At 39.0% G+C, this 23,101-nt stretch overlaps 1 protein-coding gene across 1 annotated transcript in view; it reads right to left on the bottom strand.

The window, feature by feature from the left end:
- Positions 1–1,837: 1,837 nt before the first annotated feature.
- The window catches only part of TBX20 (T-box transcription factor 20), a 39,634-nt gene continuing 18,370 nt past the window's right edge, over positions 1,838–23,101 (bottom strand). The window contains exons 6-8 of the mRNA XM_009095906.4: positions 22,961–23,037; positions 11,816–11,925; positions 1,838–7,526 (exon numbers count right to left, since the gene is read on the bottom strand). Of these exons, the coding sequence (XP_009094154.1) occupies positions 7,186–7,526; positions 11,816–11,925; positions 22,961–23,037 (528 nt within the window). The 3' untranslated portion in view covers positions 1,838–7,185. The remainder of the gene's footprint in view (positions 7,527–11,815; positions 11,926–22,960; positions 23,038–23,101) is intronic.

Raw genomic sequence — 23,101 nt, forward strand, 5'->3', positions numbered from 1 at the left:
TTCAATTTTTAGAGTTATTATTAGTGATTATTGTTAGTTTTTATATGTTGAATTGTTGGTGTATAATCTTAATATTTTATGTGTATTTGAAATGATCGTGATTCAAAATATTGTTTATTGCTCTGTATTTCAAGTATACCATTAAATCACGGATTCATTGTGCTCCTGCACAGGAAGTTTAGAAAATAGCATTTTCCAAATAATTTGTTTTCTGCACTGCTTATCTCCAAGATAGATAATTTGGATATAAATCTGTTTTCTAAATGTGATACACAAGGCAGCCTGCAGTCATTATGACTACTCATCAGTCTCTTCAAAGTAACCCTACCAGGAGACAGTTTAGAACCTTAATTTTTGTTTAATCCCCCAGTTTCTCTTTGGAAAATAACAAATAAAGCTCCAACCATTGAAGTGTTTGTTGCACAGACAGCTTGTTCCCAAAGGTCTCGATTCTGCAAAGCCTGAGGAGTTTTGCTGTTGCAGAGCCACTGCCATGCTTGAGCACTGATTTAACTTTACACAAGCAAGGCTGCTGATTTCAATGGGACCATTGGCATATCCATGTCTTGAACCAGTGTAGAGCCAATAGTTCTGATTCAGGAAAGTGCCAGTGCACGTGCTTGGTGTTACTTGTAATCAAGAAAGCCCCCTTAGCCTGAGGTTAAGCAAAAGACTTTCACAGCATTGAATATCCATGAGAGAATGCAGGTGTTTTGCTACCAAGATGCCATAAAAATATAATGCAGAGACAAAAGGTATCATATGGAGTTACCAACTCAGCGATCTATCCTAATTTTCATACATTCCAAATGTTAATGAAATACATTCATGCCTGGTTGCAATCACAGTTCAAGGTAGATTTGAATTACCTGAGCCTGTTATCTCCTTGCTTACATTCCCAAACCAAGATGATGATGCTGCTGCTACTGTTCCTTGCAACCTCACAGCTCTCCCATCCTACTGAGCCTCTTTCCAAGCCGGGGATCTTGTGACCTAGTTGCAAAACACCCAGCAGCTGATCTCAGTTTGGGGAACAAGATAAACTATGGGTGCATAACAAAAACTTTTGGAGCAACATGAGAATTTTGTCAGAAGCTGCTTTAAGGGATGTCTGTTGTAGGAAGCTTGGAAGCACCTCAAGAGATCATTTAATTGTCCTACGGCAAGATTAGCTTTAGTCACATCATTCTTGAGTAGTGCATGTTCAACCTGTTCTCGAAGACCTTGAATGATATGTGTTGCTCCTTATACTCGCTAGGTAATCCTGTACTGTGTGTCACTACCTTTCTTCTTAGATAGAGTCTTAGGTAACTCTCTCTTGCTTTAATGTATGCTATTATAATTGAAATAAAATCCTTTTAAATAAAAAGCCTGCAGCATTTATGGAGAGGAATTTACTAGTCACTTCTTTACATTCCTCACATCCCCTGACTTAACAGAGCTAATTCCACTCTCTTCTTGTACTGTGTTTCCTAGGTCTGTATTTACTATCTTGGGGACCCTGAGAACCCCATATTTCAGACATTTATTTGAGTTCTGCTGGCAAACCCAAGAGTTTTTATGAATATGATTGCAAAGCATTTTGAAAAAGAAATAATTTGTGTAACTCCATGCAAGCTACGATTGTATTTAACTACAGTACAACTGTCATTCCATATGAATCCAAGACTTAGGCCACCTTTTCTAGATGAGCCGCCCTAACAAATTTTGTGTACTATCAGAAACCTCTGTGGCTGGTTTTGCTGCCCTCAGCGACTTGGTTAGAGGAAAAAAAAAACAGAAGCAGAAAGATTCAGCTAAATAAGAATGATATATCAAAACACCCAATATTTTAATGAAAGAAACTGAAAATCCACACATTTGCACTTCTGTACAGTTTTTGTGATATATATATAATTTTAAGCTGTTTACAAATAACATTTAATGCTTCAAATATTACATAATGTTGATATTATATTTCTAGCAGAAATAAATATATTGCACTTAAAAAGAAACTTTTCATTAGATGTTGCTTCATAGTTTATGTTCACAACTTTTTTTTCCATAAAAAGATTTCCCTCTACCCCCACCCCATACACACAAACACACACTTCGGTACATGGTGAATGTGCTCACGCAATGCAATATAAACAACAAAGTCAGCACAGCAAACAGAAGAACTGTGGTACATTCTGTTAAAGAGGCTACATCCAGTTTTTCAACCTTCCTTATTTTTAAACCAAATCTTTCCTCATGTTTCTGAAGGTACAATTAAAAAGAAATAGATTGTTTAAATGTGCTAAAGGTAAAATACAGCAAACTGTATTTTTTGTCCTTAAACTATCATAAAAAGTTACTTCCGAGCTTATTTAATTCACTGCTTAGTTTTCTCTTAAAAAGATAAAATAAAGAAAAAGAAGTTGTCATCTGATAATCTAGAGATTATATGCAAGGACATTTGATTACAGAGTAATACATAAATCCTCTGGCCAGTAAGTAGGTGGTTAGTAAAGAAACCACATCTGCAGCAGAAATGCTCTGTAAAGAATAGTGAGAATAAAATCTCACTAAAATCAAAATTAATTTTGCAGTGAGTGTCATCCCCCTGCAGATGTTGAGTATATGCACTGTGGCCACAACTTCCTGAAGACAAGAAGCCAAAGTGTTACACTCATCTCACTGTTGCTTTTACACTTATCTAGGAGTAAATTACCACCATTTATATTGACTTACACTTTTGGAAATTATCCCAAGTTTTTGCAAAAATTTTGATTGCTATATCTGATTCTGTATAGTACACGCATATAAAGAGGATGTTCTACATAATCAAGTTGCCAGCCCAAAAGCTTTTCAGTTAAAAAAGGTTCCGTTTCAAGTGCCAGTTAGTGTTTGCTGGATGTTGGAAATGGCAACATCTTCTTACATGTGTAGATGTTGATGCAGTGTCCCGGCCTCTGTGGGTAAAACTGTCTATGAGAAATTCTGCAATTGCATTCTGAAGCTTGTGGTACCAAGCATGTTAGCTACCATACAACTTACCATCCCTGGACTCATGAAGAAGCATTTCCATTAGGAACTCTACCTTTATCTACTTGGTCTATGCTTGTTATTCAGTTTTCACCCAGAAGAGTACGACTGAAACCCAGTGGCATTGATTTGCTATCTTTGACAATGCCTCAGGCCATACAAATCAGTGCTGCAAACCAAAGAGATAAATTAAAAATGGTAGGGTTTATGTTTAGATTCTTAGGGCTCCAAAAGTAGAAGAAAAAATATTCAGAAAAATACATCCAAATCAGTTTTGTTAATATATATGGGATGCTTTTTTTGGATTAAAGACTGGAGAGTGTTGACAATCTATGGATAAAATGGTAGTACAGGAAAGCCACAAAAATACTTGGAACAGTTTCAAGTAAAATCTTATCATTCTCTTTGAAAAGCATATTCAGGCATGTTCTCTCCACTCTTCTTAAAAAAAGGCAAAGAACTCTCACCTCCCCTTCCCCCCCAAAATAACCAAACAAAATCAAACAACATAAACTAGCTCCATTTTTCTGAGCCAAGAAAAAAGCTCATAAAGGTGAAGAGCACTTCTCATGGGATATAAAACGTGAATTGTATTTGGAAAATAAATTTTAGATTATATTTGGCATTCCTAGCCCATCTACCAACAGCAGATGTTCTGTCCTGAAAGTGATGCAATTTTGACAGCAGTACAGCAAGTCCTTAAATAAATTACTGGGCTATTGTCAAAGTGGTGGAGATTTTTTTTTTTTTTTTTTTTTTTTTAGCAAAAGTGATTTCACTCTTTAACCAATTAATTACAAATTCACATTCATTTTCTTCCAGTTGTGAGTTCAGGGCTAAAGCTGATTTGTACTTGGGTTTTAATCTTTCCTGTACTGTTCCTATACTGTTGCTGTCATTTAAGTCACTGTTCCTACTGCCAGACTTTTTTTTCAGATGACAATGTGCAATGAAATCCTGCCCCCGTTACAGTCAATAAATTTCCATTTGACTTCAGTTGGGTAGAAATTTTATTCCTGGAATCACTCCCATGCTTCCCCAGGCCTACAGGAAGGTGGGAGGGACATGGAGCAGAAACACTGTGAGGTGGCAAGACCTCTTCACTGAACATCCTGTGGCCTCTGTGAACTTAATCCCTTTAATCTCAAATCTCTGCAACAGGTTTTGTAGGTAGGACTTCAAGAAGAGGAAGTGAGGAATGGACATACCTCACTATGGACATACCTACTGATCTCATTCCTGGAGAAATCTGTCCCAAGCTGCCTTCATTCCCTTGCTTGGAACCTCCCTGTGATTCTGCATTAGTGGGCAACCCAATGGGCTGCTGCTGCAAAGGAATTAAGCCATCAGAGAGAAGCACAAGGAGGGATGAGCCCACTGAGAGAGACTAGGTTTGACTGGAAAAATCAAGCTGGGGATTTTGAAAGACACTTCTGCATCATCTGTAATACAAAATTCATCAGAGAGAATTTGGAAGAGAACTTTGCTTTATCATGTTTTTATACTGAGACAGCCTAATGCCATGTTATTTCATATATGAATCATACTTCACTTGTAATGGAAAGCCCTTTTCTTTAATTTAAAATGTTTTTTGTAAATGAACTTGTCAAAATCCAGTTTCATTCTCCAGAAAGAGCCTGAAGAATTTTCTCTGAGACAGTGTAAGGGGCATTTCTGAATGCCAAATATTGGTGTTCTCAGGGCAGGGACTAGCACAGGGCTGAAAAGACTGTGCAGTTTATTTCTGTGAATTTGGTTCCTGAAGGAAGGTGATGTATGAGCAGCCTTTCTGTCACATCTAAATCAGCATGCCTAAATCAGCCCACCTGTTTCAAACTCGTTTTTGGAGTCATATAAAAGTTGCCTTCTCACTTGACCCTTTCCTGATAGAAGTATCAGCAGTAAAACTACTGGCTTGAGTTTTGTAACCTAACTGTATCCCCTAACTCCAGATAAGTTAATGAAGATGCAGAAGGAACCAGATAAAAGAAACAGAATTTCCCCCACAGGCTTTAGTGCATGTCATCCTAGGATCTTCACAGAACTCTAACAGAAGTCAAAAAAACTGAAGAGAAAACTTTCCTCCAAACCTCTTCTGTAATTATTATTTCTGTAGAGTCATGTTTACTTGAAGAATTACATTCTTGTAGGGTCAGTATCACCTAATTTCCTGAAAAATAGGGAGTTTATCTCGAAACCAGTTATAAGTAGGCACAATCTTGCAACATGCACTTTTCCTGTGAATCTGATCACCTACAGCAAAATCTAATATTCGGGTACACCAAGACAAATTCAGTATCTGATTCTGAGCCATTTAAATACTACAGAGCTTGGCCTGTTATATTAATTTATGGAACTCCTTGTAGCAGGTCTGAATTGTAAATAAATTTTCATTTTTATTTACATACAGAGCACAGGAGTTGCAAATTGGCCCAGGTCAGTTTTTATCAGCAGGTCCAACAGTGATTAATGGGGAATTAGGGTCATATTGCAGATAACTTGGTTGAAAAGGTGATTGAAATGGCCAATTTGAGAAGATTTCGAATTCAGCTACTAGAAAATACATAGTGATGGTCTTTTTCTGTGGGGTGCGTGTGCCTTGCCTTGCACTTTTCAGAGATGGGAGTAGGTGATTCAGTGTACTTCACTCCGCTTTTTACCATATGACACCAATCAAGAATGGTGAAAAGCAGAGGACAATAAGTCTGTTTTGTGTTCCAGCTCTACAGAGATCTGTAATATATGAGATTATATATGCTAGTTCTCTTTTGTCTGTAGATGTATTATCATCTATAGCTGGGATGCAACTCAATACAGAAACTCTGTGTCAGCTTATTATTTACAGTGGAATCCTAGCCCTTGCCGCAGAGAAAACCAACATCACACTGGTACTCTTTCCAGTAGTGCAAAGGACTCACGCTAGCTCTCTGCAGACAAGGTCATTATTTTCTTATGCCTCTAAAGCTCCTCCATTGCATCAGACACAACATACTAGAAAAGGGGACAGTACTTTAAATGAGAGCCCCAAATACAAACTGAAAAAAAGTCAGACATGAATTTTAAACAACATTTGTGTGAAGTCCTGTACTGATATTTTTCCAATGAAACTCCACCATTATAGTGGGACATGAAAAAACTGGTTTTCCTGGCCAAGCTGATGTCTTTTATAAGAACAGCCATAAGCAAACCCAACAAAATCAGAACAAGTGGAAAGATACTCCAATGCCACTCATACCATTAATTATAGTTTGATCCAGAGAGTCTAGAGACTGATCTAGCCTGAAATTGGGTTAACTTGGTACACATGTGCAGCTGGAAACAGGTCTTCAGTGGCACACACAGCAACAAACAAGCACTGCTTTAAAATTGGAAGTCTTGAGTTTCTAAGTTTAAGTAACAGATTTTTCCAAATCAAAATTTTTCTTCATTATATCTTAACCAACAGTTAAATTGTTCCTCCTCAGATATAAGAAAAACTTCCTTTTAGACTAAAGGACAGAATACATTGTTACTACTACAGTCCTGTAACACAGTTCTTTTTTTGGAACAGATAAGTGTTTTGTGAAAGAAACAAACAAACAAAGAAAGACTTGTTAATAATGTTCTCTTTGTGATTATAGTAGCAACTAAGAAATACTGGTTTTGGTGAATATATGCCAGTCTTAAAAAGGACAGCGGTCTTCTCCACTTTGTCCTGTTTTCAGCAATTCTATGCTGAGACAGCCTAAAACATGCGCAAAGTTATAGCAATACATTTTTATGTTTAGATGCTCATCAGTCACAAGAAGAGATGAAGATGAGTGAGAGTATTGCCTTTTTTTGAATTCATCTAGCATATGAAAAAAGACCTATAGACAATTAGTTTGTACACTGCTGCTTAAAGATAATCTCTCTCCACTAGGTATAATGAACCTTTGGAACAAGCTGCACGTGACCAAAGATCCTGGGGACTTTGGGATCCATTTTGGCTGTGTTACACATAGATCTGTGAGCAGCTCCAAGCTGCATGCTCTCTTCTTGTGATCCCTCAAAAGAGGAATCTGTATCCACAATGCATTTTCTTAGCTGGTTTCTCATGAGTTCAGCACTCCTGCCACAGGCCTTTCAGGAAGGTCCCTTGTATTTTGTCATAGCAAACTTGCACATTTAAAATCTTGTGTTCCTCTTGCCGCACGTCACTCATACAAACGGTGTCATCACTGCGGAAGAGTGACGCAGTCCTTGGATAGCTGCATAAGGACCCTGCTGGAAATAATGGTGGTACCTTGGCATGTGGAAGGATGGGAAAGTGGGGCCGCTACCTTGCATGGAGCTGGCTATAGCAGAGGGTGTAAGAGGCATTCCCAGGCGGCTGTACGGAGGCAGAGATCCTTGGATTGGATGAGGAATGGGTGTAGCTATGGATGCAGTGCTGGTACCCAGGGCACTCAAAGACTGTGGATGCTGAAATCCTGGGAAGCTGGTTGAAGAGGAAACCCAGGAGCTGAGGGACAGGTTATCAGATGTTGTAAAGGCTGATCCTGCAAGCAAAGAGAAAGAATACCTAACATTGGCACACGAAGCTGGTAAAGCAGTGAAAAGGGAGGAAGTGAGTCCTTCACAGCAAGCCTGGTTTCAATGACCAGTTTTCATTGGAAATACTTCCCAAATGCTTCCGTCTTTAAAATGTTATTTGCTGGTTGCTGTCCTTCATCACAACGTCTTAAACAAATTTCCATTTTCAGAAGCTGGTTGCAGTGGTTTCAACAGTAAAATCAGCTTTGCACATTGAACATTTTAGATATTAAACACTGAAGCACCTAGTAATGCTGCTGCTAAACACTGAAATAGCTACTCTGACATGGAAGCTCACTGTATTACGAGCCTGTTTTGAAGACATACTTGTAGATTTTTACATCAGATCCTTAGTAGAACTGTTGTTTTGGGGTTTTTTCCCAAAATTTCAGTGTGGGGAAAATGCAGAAAAATACAATTTGCTCTACAAGTTTTCCTTTTTTTTAAATCCCAATAAAACCTGTCAACACTACATCTTTCCAATCAACCTGATTCTTTCCATAATATAGAACAAAAAATCCTAAAAACACAGATGTCGAAGTATTTGTTGTTTATCCAACTGTGTACAGTACTCTAATAAACAACACCAGTGCTAATTCATAGTAAGAGGTGCAGAACTTGCTCTGAAGGTAATTATATACTTTTGATCAAATGAAAGTATTCTGTTTGTCATTTTGTTTTGGGTTTGTTTAATTTGAAAAGTTTCAAAACCAATTTCCACAAATCTTCCAACTCTTTAAAATACTTTCTGTTTCCTGAAGATTGAAGAATCATTAAAAAAAAAAGAAAAACGATTCCTTAAAATTACTTATATTGACAGTAAAATTTTGGGGAAACAATAATTTTTTTTTGGATTATTACACATGGTCATTTTCAAATAATCTGATGACTGTGTTGTCCTTCATCTCTGTAGTTCCTGTATGCATCTGCTCATCACCATATGTCTGATTTCTAGAAATGGGGTATACAACAAAATGCTATAAATAAACTCATTGTATTCCTCTTTAAACTATAATTTAACTCTTGTCGCTTATGTATTTTCTTACTTTAGAAAATAAATTTGTTGGAAAAAGTATTTGATGAAATATAATTTCAATTTAGTATTGCAAAACATTCTGAGACAACAAATTTTGTCACAGGTGCTAGTTTCATAAATCTAATTCAAGAAGAGAGGTTCATCCAAACCGTAGAATGAAAACATATGAAGACGTCTATCCATCAAGGAAAACTTACTGGAATTAAGTAAAGTAACCAATCATAGCCACATACTCACACCAAACTATAAGCAAAAACCAACAGAAATAAAAAGTGTATATTGTTGGGTTTTTTAACAAAATCATAAATCTCTTATGGGATATAGTCTCAAACCATGAATTATTTTTCCTCTGCTTAATGGAACAAGTGAAACAGCCCAGTAACAGGAAAAATAAATTGTGCCAGTTTAGCAGTGGAGATAAACTTGAACCAAATCCTGGTCGTACCGCTGAACCAAATCCTAACTGCTGGGAAATTTGGATCCAGAGCCAAACTCAAAGTATGACGCATTACTCACAGACCACAGCAAAACCCTTGTCAAATCAGAGGGTATCTGAGCATTACTGCACTACAGGGAAAGCAGGGTGCAAATCTGGATTTGCCCAGAAGGTTTTCAATTGGCTCTGTTCCAGGTGGCTACTATGAATCCTGTGGATGCGTGTGAATATAGGCACAGAGAAATTATGCATTAAAGAGCTTCCATTGAATTGATGTATTTCCTATTTGTTAGTTTCTTTGGAATTAGACACTTTGTACTGTAGGTTAGCTGCTTCCATCTTTATATGGCTGAAATTTGCTGAGCAGAGGATGCTCTGGGAGGGTGCTGAGGTAATTACCAAGTCTATCACTGTTATTTATTTCTTTGTTTTATGCAGAATAAAGTATGTGATTCTTTCTTATGAATGACTGTGAAATGATTGTAGGGCTGGAACACTTCTATAAGGAAAGGCTTAGAGAATTTGGCTTGTGGAGGCTTGAGAAGAGCAGACTTTTGGGACACATAATTGCAGCCTGTCAGAGCTTAAAGCAAGCCTATGAGAAAGCTGGGAACAATTTTTTTACCATGATTTGTCACAAGTATGGGCTTTAAACGAAAAGTGGATAGATTTAGAGTAGATATAGGAAAGAAATTTTTTACTGTGATGGTGGTGAAACACCGGTTGGTGAAACACAGGTTGCCCAGAGAGGGACATCCAGTCCCATCCCAGGAAATATGCGAGGTCAAGTTGGATGGGGCTCTAAGCATCCTGATCTAGTTGAAGATGTCCCTGCTCTGCTGAAGGAGGTTTGCAACTACATGACCTTCAACAGTCTCTTCCAACACTAAATGTCCAATGATTTTCACAAGGAACTTCCTCAAGCATCCTTTCCTGCTCCAGCTGATTTGGTCTCTAATTGCAGCTTGGTATTCCACATACCACTATTGCCACCACCAAGGGAGTTAGTACTTCTGAGGCAATCAAGGTCTCAAAGGGCTTATAACACACACCACTCAGCAATGCATATGTCTTTGGCTCTCAACTCTTATTTTTGTGGGGGAACATCCATCAGTTTTCCATGCAAAGTAATTTTAAAATTCATTAGCAGAAATGACAATATCTGTGGAATTTCAATGAGAACATTGTTTCTCTCCTTGTATCTTGGAGCAGTTTTCCTTATTTAAGGACACTAGACCTCAAGAGGCAGTAAAGGCAATACCAGTTACTCATGTGTAAGAGCAGTATGATTTACCTTCTGTGCATGTCTCTGGTTGCCCAGAACACTCACGTCCCATGTAGCATATGGCTCCCAGATTAGAAAAAAGTTCTTTGCCATGATTCACAATTCTCCTCACTTACTCATTTGCCATATTGCGAGCAAATGCAGAACTGTACCCTTTTATTACACATAAAATTAATTGTAATAAAGTAGTATATCCCCCATGACACCTTTCTAAGGACTCTCTTCTGAAAAGATTTAATGGCCAGCTCTCATACTGAGGTTCACCTGGTTCATTTTGTTACTCTCAAGGGAGGACATCATACTAGGGAGAAATGTAATTCTTGAAGAGAAGGTGCTTTGCTCTGAGCACTTCCAGCAATGGAAAATTTAATCCTTTCTTCAACAATAGCTGGCCTAGGATCTAAGTTGACATGAAGCAAGGTAATTCCCCAGAACTATGTGAAAGGATGGCATCATAGCAGGTGAAGCTGCTTAAGAAACTCCATAATCTAAGGACCTGCTCTTAGAAGAGATGTGTAAAAACTGGCCCACCTAATCACATTTTGCTGAAGAGCAACTCATGGTTAAAAATAAGTGTGTTTTCCCTGCACAAGTCCAAAGAGCTCATGACCAGAAAGAATGCTGTTATCTTAGCAGCACTGTATGAAGTTAGAGGACAAGACAAGGGCACTGCCAGTCGGAAGACAGATAGAACTGCTTTACCTCAAGTGGCTGTGGCATATCAGGCAGGTCACAAAGTCAACGTGCAAACTATAATGCAAGACAAGTTTAGGCTAGTCAGCAATCCTACAGGAAGGGTTTGAGATCTATTTCCAGTGGTTAATTGTGACAAATGCAATTTCTCCAATAAGTAGCCCCGCAAAGATCAAGTCTGTCTTCTTACTACTTTTTCTACTGCTAATGCAGACAAATTGTTTGATAAAGCATTTGGGGCTAATTGCTTCAGCAGGAACAGCACCTTTAAGAGACTAACAGATAACAATTAAATAACAATTTTTTTAGGGGGCTACCAATTTTTTTTCCTGAGGAAGAAAAGTGGGTTAACCACAGGCTGGTTGAGGATGGTTAGAACTAAGTCCTCTGTTCACAGAAGGCTGGAGGGGCAGCAAGTGGCACATCTGCATGGTGCTTTGCAAGTGGTGTAGAACCCAGCTAGTAAGGCCTGCCGAGAGATGGGGAGTGTTAGCTTGTTCTCAGCACCACAGTAATGAAGTTTTCTGGTTTGCAGATATCTTGAAGAGGAAGCAGAACTAATTTTCTCCTTATTAAAGAAGGAGAATGGCCTCCTGAATTGAACTGCCAACACCAGTGCTGTGGGCACATCAGATGTCCCAAAGAGACAAAAGGTAACAACTATTCTTCTTCATTATATGATTTCATGGTAGAGAGACACACCAGAGAAGTGCTTTAGAGTACCAGTTTGGGTACTGCCCGTGGTCCTGCTTTTCTCAAGTGTAACTGAGACACCACAGTTTACATCATGAGCACGTTTTCCTACCTCTGCTTTGTGTTGCCTGGCTGTCATCTCCGAGATCATCTTCTCCTCCATAGGTCCGAATGGGGGATCGAGCATAGGAATGCTTTTGGATAAGACTCTCCACACTTTCTCTGTAAAAGGAAACAACCTAATATGTCAATAACATCCTAAACATCATCCTATTTTGTTTAGGTAATCACAATGCTTTTTCCTGTCCAGATCACAGCTTTCTTACACAGGCTCTCCAAAGTTACTTTACAAAAGACGTACCTCATAGCATGACATTGGAAAAGCTAGATTTGGCCTGCATTTTTTAGTGCTGTGGATCACTGCTTACCAGCTTCTTCAGCAGAGTGAACTTCCTACTGTGCTTCCTGGATGTGGTCTCAGACAGTGAATATCAGACCAGCACTCTTCATAAATTTGAAAATGCAAACTCTGCAGTTATTTGTGCTGAGTGATGAGTCTGGGTTCAAAGAGACACCTGTGGTCCAGCTCCTTTCAAACAAGCTTTTGTGTCGCACATGACCACCTCATTTGCTGCTCTCCCCTTTTTCTGAAAGCAGGGGCAAAGATAGGTGTGTCCAGAGACAACTCAGCTCTGACTGTGCTCTCTCAGCATCACAGTGGAGGGCAGTTTGTAGCAGGAAGTCTGCAGATACTACTGATCTCGTGCCACATCTATTCTGGGAGGTTAGATGTGTCTGCCAGGCCCCTGCCTCGCTGGTAGCACAAATCACTGGAGTCACCCAAACCATTTTTAAATAGAAGGAAGGCATATCTGCATGATAAGCCTTAGTAGTTTGTAAGGAAGATCCAACCTTACACATTCCAAGCAAATTTCCATGTAAGTAGGTGGCATTATACCAAAGATGAAAATTACCTAGGCACATTTCCAAAATGGCTTTGACCTTCTGCTCCTGTTTAAGAAATCTAAGTAGCAATAGTTGTTTAAATCTGCTACTTGAGGAAGGTTTTGTCTGAATTTACCATTTGTCCATTCATACTTGCTAATGCCCTTTGCTTAGAGAGTGCTCCTGTTCCAGAAATTCCAAGGAAAAATATTTTTCAAGTAACATGATAAATCACAGTGGCACATGTTTTCCTTTCCTACAGAAAGTCCATTATGGTCATTTTGTCCTTGGTCTATCGCTGGCGTCATTACTTATGCTAGTCTCCTCAGAAAAAAATAAATAAAAAGAGGATCTTATCAAAGTGATTTACTTGTGTCAGGACTGGAAGTGGACTGAAAGCAATGGCAGTTCCTACATAGAGGATGATATAATTGGATTACTGCCTTTTAAGTGATTGAAAACAGTAGGCATATCAGGGCTATCTTGAAGAAGATTTTCCAAAGAAAAAGACAGATGGTATTGTTTACATTATGTACTGAATGCCTTTTGAAACATTAGACTTTCTTCTGAAGCAGAATGTGAAATGCATAGAATTTTACTTTACCAAAAGGGCTATTTCATTTGAGTACAGCATAACAGGATAACAGATTAGACCAGTGTTGTCTGAGTGATTTAGATACTGGTATATAAGCATATTCAAATTCCAAGAATTACTAGTCTATCAAGGTCTGAAAAAATAAATGTAATACAGGTGATTGTCTGTATTGTCTCTATTGACTTTATTTCTAGTAAGGGTCTGCTTATAACAGCAGATATTACAGCACATAATAATATCCTGATGCAACAGAAACAATGCAGGCTGTAGTTTTAGCACAGTGGGCCAATTTCACCTCTAAAACATTGGATCCAATGGCGGCTTGGGGATAAACTCACCCCAATAAATTTACATTTGAATTACCTACAGGGATTTAAAGCTAAATCAAATGCCCACAATTATTGCAGACTAAATTCTTTCCAGATGGGTTTGTATGCTAGACAGAGAACTCTATTATTCTATATGGTTGTCTTCTTTTAAAGGAAAGAGAGAGATGACTTCTTAGTGAACCCTGAATCTGCAAAGTTTGAAACCAGGGAACTATGTGGTAGGTTTATTTATTTATTTTATGATGTAGTGTTGCAGATAGTATGCAAAAGGTTTTGGAAGATTAATCTCAATCATTGGCACAAGAGGCAAAGGTTTTTATGGCAGAGGGAGTGTAGAAACTTGGATCAGGGAAAACAACTAATCTTACAGAAACAGTTCCTTTTGTGCAGCTGAGATTTAATATTCAAAACTATATGAGCTTATCTTGACTAACCACGTTGGTTGTTTATACTATAATCACAAAACACCTATTGAATTTTCATTTTAGAGGTTGAGGCTGTGACATTCATCCTGAGTGCAAAGCATTGAGATTCACATCAGAATTTAGGCACCTGTCCCCACAGTCTCCAGGTGGCTCCTCTTCTTTCCACATATAACACATACTGCCTATAAACCTCCAAACAGAACCTACAAAATGCAAAAGGCTGAGCACACCTATGTGTGCAAAAGGAAACAGGAGAAAAAAAAGAAGTGGTGTATTTTCTCCACTCAAAAGGCATATCTCTGAGTTATCCTCCAAGCACTGTTTCTTCTACTTAGGAAAACAAGAGCAGAAGTCTTTCCTTCCCCTTGTGTTTCAAAGGGAAAGGGTGTGGTGCCCTCTGCACCATGCTGCAATATTCCATCCTCAGAGAACACCACTTGGAGTCTGGATAGAGAAGGTAGTAGTTGCAATTCATTTAACCTACAAAAACATTTGGATTTTCCCAAATAGGTTGGAAAGAGGAGACTAAGCAACTCCACCCTTTAAAGACAGAGGTGCCTTAGGACTTACCCCAACACAGATATGTAGGAGGAAGCAAAACTTTAACAACAAGACTTAAGTGCCTGTGAAATCTAGTTCAAAATGCAGGAGCAAAGCTGGCAATCTGGAACACAGATTCCCTCTTATATCCTTATTTCCACTGGGTACAAAAGGGACTTAAATCTCAAAATCTTTCTGAAATTTCCCCTTTTGGAAGTATGAACCCTTTATGTTATCCCAAATATGGTGCTCTTGAGAGTGGATTAATAAAATACATTTTTTTAAGTCCCAAAATATTACACTAACACTACTAAAAGGGAAATACATTATTACCTCTGGCCTTTAGAGTTCTGTATGCAACATCAGTTATTTCAATGTGGTTCCAAGGATTTATGGAAATAGTTTTATAAATTACTGAATCATAAATTAATATTTGCCACTTTATGATTCTATGCTTAGTTTCAAAAAATAGCAAGTGAAGAATGTGGTGGAGGTTTTTTTAAAGCTGTCTTTTCTAATTTTTCAGCACTGTTCCATAGTAAACATGTTGTCTGAAGAACAAAGTGACTTCCAGTAACTCAATACTGAACTTCTGTCCTTTGAGATCAGAGACTTCTTATCTAATACCGTGACCTAACAATTTTAATGTGTCTAAGAACTCCACAGTTTCTTCTATTAGCAAGAAATAAGCATTAAACCTTGTTCTGAGAGAGATCACAAGCTGCCAATTGAATATAGGAAGGATGCCTTCTTTCTGTCAAATGTTTTTGTGTGGTCTACCAACAAGTTTGGTATTCCATGCTGTTCTTCAACTCACAGATATCTTGGAAATACCCGGAGGAGGGGAAAGCATCCACATACACACAATATATTACCGTGATTAAGTTGTGCAATATGTACAACTGCATAGTAGTAGGAGATGACAGGCTGGAGAAGAGCAAGTTAGGGACTGAAGCTGCTTGAGGAGAAGGATCCATGTGCCAGATGGAAAGGAGAAAACTAAGCTCATATTGGCAAGCACACCCACAGAGAAGATGCGAGGAAGGACAAATGTGAAGAGAGATAATAGGAAAAGGAGCTCAGGCTGGTACCAATAATCTGCATTCCAACAGAAGCACAGCCCTGTCAATAAACCTTATTATGAATGAAGCACTTGTCTCCTTTTTCCAAGAAATAAAGCACCAAAATTTGAACATGAAATCAAAGCATGTGAAAGGCTGAGAGAATTCATCAGTTAGAAAGGGTTTAGGGTGCACAGGGAACATCTTGCTATTCTACAGGTTCTAACCTCTTGATTAAACTTTTCCCTCTTGCCTCTGCTGGCAACCAATTCTAAAATGAAATTTCTGGCTAGAGATGCTTTATGTCATGGAGTTCCAAGCTGAGTCTTTGGCCTTGTTTAGCTAACAGTGCCCTGGATGGTGTATGTACAGTGCCCTGTATGTACAGAGTAGCTTCGGAGGGCCAAAAGAAGATGAGGAAATCCTGATTTCCTCAGCTACTCACAAATGATTCACTAACACTTTACAGACCAAACCCAAGATTTGCCATGGATTTGAGCTAGGAGAGGGCAGAGAACAGAGTTGGCTTGGTAAGTAGCTGAGGCTCTGTGTGAGGGTGCTCACTTTCTTTTGCTGTCATCCCAGATTATAGAAGTTCTCTCAGGAGTTGATAAAGTCCCAGATCACTCTGAGCAGGATCTTTAATCAAGATAAAAGAACAGGGCTTCTTTGTAGGTGGGGGCAGGCATCTCTGATGTCATTTTTTCAGCTCCTTTTGCTATTACTCTACTTCAGCTGTGCATGCACAGCAGCCTGGTGATCACCACAACCCTGATTCTGAATTTGGCAGAAGGGAGATGGAAGCCTACCTTCTCCCTTTGAGACAAATATGCTTAAGACAATACATTTAGCATTGGTGAAGGTGTCAAGAAAGCTGATTCAGAAGTAGCTTGCTAGAACCAGGGCATCCAGTATCTATCTCAGATCTACACCATGGCTACAAAGAGGTTGAAGTTTTATGTAAGGGTCAGCAATCCCTTCCAGTGGGAGCCAGGATCAAGCTTTTTGAAGGCAACATGCTAAAGTCAAACTGTGGTGAGAAAGAACAAGTGGCTGAGCCAGGCACTCTGAATTTTTGTCTTCTGCACAAACTACTGTTTCAGAAATGGCTACAAGAGGTAAAAAATTCAGAGCAGAACTGAGAAGCCTCTTATTAGTAACTATTTTTTTTTTTTTTACCCCTTGCTATCCAAGGGCCAGGTATGCAGAAAGGTAAGGATATTCCCAGAATTTGCTCCCTGTTCCTGGTGTCATTTGGTTTGACTTTTTTCTACTTTTTTTTCCTTGTTCTTTGCGAGGAAAGGCAATGTCAATTAAAAAAAATTAAAAAAAAAGAAGGAAAATAATAAAATAGTAAAACTGACAATCGTGTTTTGCTTGACCATTCCAACAAAAAGAAAAATACAGAACAGGATGTAAAGTGTATGGATTATCAGTTTGCAGCCTGAATGACTTCTTTAGTTCTGCATTTCAAAGGTTTCCTTTTTTTGTAGCTGCCAGTTAGTATGTTTGGAAGAAAGCCCAGATAACAGAAGATGTCAGAAGTGAGGTGAGGTGAAGACAGATGGAATAAATGGGCTGAGAAGGCACAAAAATAAACTTGTCGGAAGTCGCACTGTAGTAGGACTTTTTTTAAGGGGAAAGATGACTAATTTGTCCAAGACACAAGTGCTAAAAACAAGTCTCTTAAAAAAAAAAACGAACCCAACAAAATAACCCAACCAACAAATAAAACTCCCCCCAAAAAACCAACAAAAACCACTCACCTCCCAAAAAACCAAAACAAAATAGCAGGGAGAACAAATAGATTTCTGTAACAGCAGCTACAAGTGAACAACTTATGCTGTCAGAACCACTGTTCAGCTATCACTCAGCCTTTATGTTCCTGTGGCTTTTATTTGCTACTTTACATATGCACAAACGTGCAGACATTAATTTTCTACATATACTTGCTCCTACTGGTAGATAGAGGCTGACCACAGGAACATAGTTCAGGTTGTAGATGGTCCATGGTATGCACCAAAACCTTGAGCCAAACAAAGTAATTCTGTTCCAAAGCAGTTATAACTGCTTAGGCTAGAACTGAACCAACCAGGGACAAAACAAGGCCTACAGGCTGCAGTAGCTCATGTGATCTGGCCCAAAAACTCATCCAGGGCTGCAAAACACTTTAACATGGAGTCAAAATTGCTGGGCAAGCGTTGGATGGATGCATTACTGCAAGAATTTGTACAAGAAATAAGGGAAAGGAGTCTTAAATTAGGAAGAATCTTGGGTTTGATGACTGTAGAACAACAAGTGTACCTCCACAATGATGCTTACTGTCACCCACTCAGTAAAAATCCAGCACTTGTAGATGAGCTGAAATATGCATGGATGTGACAAAGCCTAGCTGAAGCCATGGCATGGGAAAAGTAATGAAGAAGGGGCATGAAGTTATCAATATACTCACACCACTTCTCTCAATTGCAAATAAAAATGAGAAAACTATCTTACATAGCCAGCCCCATGGACCTCCACTTCACCCAGTGGAGAAACCATTTCTTTCTGACTGTAACCAAATGATGACAGGTGAGTACAGAGATGTCCTGTGGAATTGTAGGGGAAAGTCCCTGGAAAACTTTCTCTGGGGTGGAAACTACAGATCTGATTTGACATCAACCCCACCTGTTATGCCCACACTACATCTGCATGAGGTGAGAGGAAACAACTAGAATAATATTTTTATGCCATTATGCACAAGTAAGAAGACAGGTAACAGAAAACCTAAATGGAAAATGAGCCAGAGTATGAGTGCTTAAAAACTTGGGAACTAAAGAGAATTTAAGTGGCACAGGGGGGCTTTCTGCTGGGTGAAAAGGAACAGTTGACTGGCTAACAACAAGCAGAGTCAGATGTAGCAGGTTTGAAGGGAATAATTCAGGTATTTAAACATAGACAGGTAGTGTTTTCAAGATTTGCTAAGGCATCCAAGCAACCTGCAGTGTTCTGGAAGGGATGATGCAGAAAATACAGACAATCCACCCACCCATCTGGAGCAGCAGCTGAAGGCTGGATAACTGGATATTCCAGTAACATCTGGAATACTGGCACTAGATACCAGGCATTTAGATGCCAGAGTCCTTGGTATGTCATCCTAAATCCAGGACTTCTTTTCTTGTCTGAACCTAAACATCAGAGATGATCTCTCATGGCTGGTTGCTGACAATCACAGACTGACAGCTGGCTGAGAATAAAGTATCAGCTGGCAGTTTGACTTACTGGAGAGCTATGACAAAGCCCTACTTGACCATGGATGTGGGGGAAGATCATAGAGCCTGTATATATTTCTGGCTGTTGGTAGGGGGCTTTCAAGAGCCTGGGAAGTTCTTCTAGACCAGCAGCAGGCAATAGGAATGGGGAAGAAGGCAGCTCAGTGGGGTGAGCAGGGAAGGGCTGGGAGAGAGGATGGCTGTGCTCAGCTCATCACTGAGCATGTGGCTTTGACTGATCCTTCAGCAGGGAAGTGCCCCTATCCAGCATTAGCATGAACTTTGCTTACAGCCTTGTAAGCCAGAGTGATGTATTTCCACATCTCAGAGATGAAGCTCCTCAGGGGAAAATCTGGAATTTTATTACCATGCAAATCCAGTTGGGATGCTGCTCTCTAACTTCCCCATCCCCCCATCCTTCCCTTCTCTGCCTAAAATTACTTGGGTGTGCAACCATACTTTTCCATATTTCCTCTTGAAGTATCCCAGAAGCATCATTATTGGACTTGTGCAGATGGGTATACTCATTTCACTCTCACCTTAAATATTAAAAATCCACTCCCTGAACTTGCCTATAACATACTTGGCTCCTGCTCTTGATATTATCACCTTTTTCACTGGATATTTTGAATGGTATGTAATTATGATGGTTTTATTTATTTTTAACAGGCTAATTCTTCACAACAACTCAAAAGATAAATTGAAACTCAAGATGAAAAAAAAATAATTTGTTGGGTTCTGCCTCTGCATCCTTTATGCCTGTGACAGTTTTTTCTTTAGCAGAAATGCCTTGTTACTCGATTTGGCATCCCACAGTCAACACCACAGTATGCTAAGCTCCATGTTCTGGTAACTGCTGCTAAATGTTCAATTTTTTTTCATCCACAACCACAGTGGGAGCCGTTTTATAGTAGAGGAGATGTAAATACCACATAAAGAGATCAAAATGTGAGTCAGAAACTTATCTAAATCCCAGTAGCCCCAGATAAAGTCTGCCACATTGCTATTAATAGATTACCACAAGTAATGTAGGGAAAGGGTTGATTGTGATGGGAGCCTTGCATCCTACAAAAAGTTCAGTATATACCAAACTCACCAAAGGGTTTTTTGATAGTTAAAAGACTTGCATATAGCTATGAGTACAAGGAAACCATTCTATGGTATTTAGACAGGAACAAAAGAAAACACAGGGCATTTCAAAAGCATTGCTGTTGCCTACCTCCTCTACTTCTGTGCAAATTTCACTACTTTTATATATATTATTTCAACTCCAACACATACAATGCCAACAGATTTAATCCTAAAGGCATTTGCAGCTTGAGTTTCTTACATAAGGATCGTAAATCTAGATGGGGAAGCCTGAAATCGTTAAAGTCACATATTTATAAAATCATATTCAATTAGGTTAAAAAAGCGCAATTTCTGTCATCATGTCATAAAAAGATGTGTTTTTCTCTCAGATCTACTAAAAAGAAAAGCTCCCTATATTGTTACAGATAGAGGCTGTTTTCAATCAGTTACAAGAAGCAATCCAATTACTGGATGGTTTAGTGCAGTAACTGACTCCAGACTAATTTAATTTCTTTAGGTCTCTAAAGATCAATTGATCTGATTTGTTTCCCTCCCCAAAGGCTGTTTAGGAAAAAGCAAGCTTAAATACTTGGAAATGAAATACAAAGCTCTGTGCGCTTTCACACTACTTAGGTCATTTGGAAAAGCTAGAACTCAGGATAAATGAGTGCTGTCTTGGCCCCAACATCATGGGATGCTTTACGGGAGGCCATAAGGATCACCACGCCACACAGCAGATTACACACACACACGTGCTGAGTGCATGCCTGCTGAGGGAGCAGTGCAGGGAAAGTATTTTCACAGCTTCTAGAGAACTAGTCAATTTTCAAGAGGTGTGCAAGTGTGTTTTGGCCTTCACAGTCTTTTCCCTGGAAAATAAGTATTTTTGTCCAGCAGTGCTCTTATAGTTTCCAATCAGACTGAGCAAGAGTCATGCTGTGCTATTCAAGATTCACCTTTTTGCAATTAATGTTGCAATGGACATCAAATAAGAAATTCTTCCTGTTGTCATATCTCACTTTGCTATTTCCTTTGCTTTGTTTCAGATTTCTTTAAGTGATTTTGCTTGTGCTAAGAAGAAATCTGTAGAACCAGTGGGCACTTAGAGAACGATGTCTTCATGTGCCCGAGTATTTTAATGGCAGAACTGAATAAACCCCTTGATATTTCTGCACCATTTGTATGACTTAGGCAATTCTCAAACACTCTCTTACCAGCCCACTTGCCTGTTACACTTTTGTTATCTCATGACTTGATGTGTTGTGCAGCAGGTTTTGAATTTTTAAATAATATTGTAATAGTAATTAGGGCTAAGCTTTCTAATTTAAGTCAAAATCAGACCTCACCCAAACCAGGGCTCTCAAATCCAGAGTTTTAATGTAAGTTTAATACTTTTCACATTCTGTTTCTTGTATTTATTGTAGGCTTCACATTTGTCTGCCTTATCTTTCATGGCAACATTTGTGCCTGGGCTCGGCTGCCTGTCTCAGGCTCTATTCTTACACTTATCAATAAACAAAAGGGCACTGCAGCTTATGCTCAGCATTTCTGACTCCATGCCATGTGCTGTTATAATAAGATGTCCTCTGGAAAAATTCCCTTCATATCCAGCACCATGATAGTCAGTTCATCTGCACAGAGGTAACTAAGTTTTTCTCCCAGCTTATCTGGTCAGGCTCTTTCTGCCCTTGCAAAGCCATGTCTCTTGTCTGTAAAACAAGGAAACCTCTTCTGGCAGGTCCTTCCTTGGCTATTTATTGCATACTAACCTGAGCTTTGGATCTCGTTTACCTCAGTATTCTCTCAATACAGTAGGCCACGCTATTTCATTAAATTTGCCTCTCTTTTTTTGTTGTTGTTGTTGTTTCTTTTCATTTTCAATGAAGGCTTTCACTTAAGAAACAATTTTCAACAACTTTGCAAGTGTGCACTGTAGCCTACAAGATTTTTACACAAATTAATATTTTTTTACCCATTTTCTCAACAGATCACTTATGATCCAGTCACTAGTAAGGTGTAAAGGATACCACTATTTTCCATCCATGGCCCTGCTTAGATAGATGTACTTTTGAACTGCTGTAAAGACTTTCTCTAGCTCTGTGGCTATGACTTCACTGAGCAGTTCGTTCCCTGCATGCACCTGTGAAAAATAATTCACAGATACATCTGGATATCTCCACATAGGAGCCTGGAGGGTTTTGGCCTCTCCAAACTTTCTTTCATGATTGTGTGCTCATAGGAAAAATTGGATGTGCTATATCCATCTCCATCGAGTTCTCTTCCAGCTTAAAGGACACAAGCAGCTTAATTTGCTTCATTTGCCAAGTTATTTGACACAATACCATAAAAATATGATGTGCTGGAAAGCTACCAAGAGATTGAAGTTTATTTCCTAACTCAGCTGTGGGTTAATGCTTCTGTCCCTATGGCAGCAGTTGCTTGTAATGAGCTGTACACACACAAAACAGTTTCCAGATAAAGCTTTCCCCTGATGCAGCTTGTAATACAACTATGGTGAAACAAAAATGGCATCTTTGTTGTCAGAGTGGGAGTTATGGGAGTCGTCCTGATAGCAGTAATTGCCAATTTGGTGTCTGGGACTGCTGAAATGAATTTTGGGGGCTCTCCTCTCTCTCTTCCACTATGTTGAGCAGTGGGGAGCTGTAAAGACGTTTTTCACAGGACCACTGCCCTTGTTTCCCATTGACCCAATTCACAGCTCTCAATAGGATTAAATGGCATGATAAGAAAAAAAAGCTTTTCATTCTGAAGTTGTAAAACCGACCCTCTTCCCCCTTCAAGAAGCCCCCTGAGGAAGACAAATATATTGGCCCCAACTGGAACAGATGTCAAAACTCAAAACAGCTCTTTCTTCATAAAGTTTATAAGTATTTTTAAAGGATGTGGAGGAGTCTTACTATATGCAGCAAGATAACATTAAAATGCACAGGTTCTCAGGAGTTGAAAGGATGCTTTTCCTACAAACTCTCTCTTCTCTTTATCTTATCTGCATGGAAAGTAAACAGAAAGTCCCCATTACCTCTCGATATCAGTGAGTCTGGAAGAGTCACGGAATCCTTTAGCAAAAGGGTTGCTGTCAATTTTCAACTTGGTTATCTGGGAACACAAAAAAGAGCAACGTTACACGAATACAGTGTCAGGGTACTGCAGCCTACAAAGT

This window comes from Serinus canaria, chromosome 2 (genome assembly GCF_022539315.1).
Source record: "Serinus canaria isolate serCan28SL12 chromosome 2, serCan2020, whole genome shotgun sequence".
Taxonomy (NCBI): Eukaryota; Metazoa; Chordata; class Aves; order Passeriformes; family Fringillidae; genus Serinus; species Serinus canaria.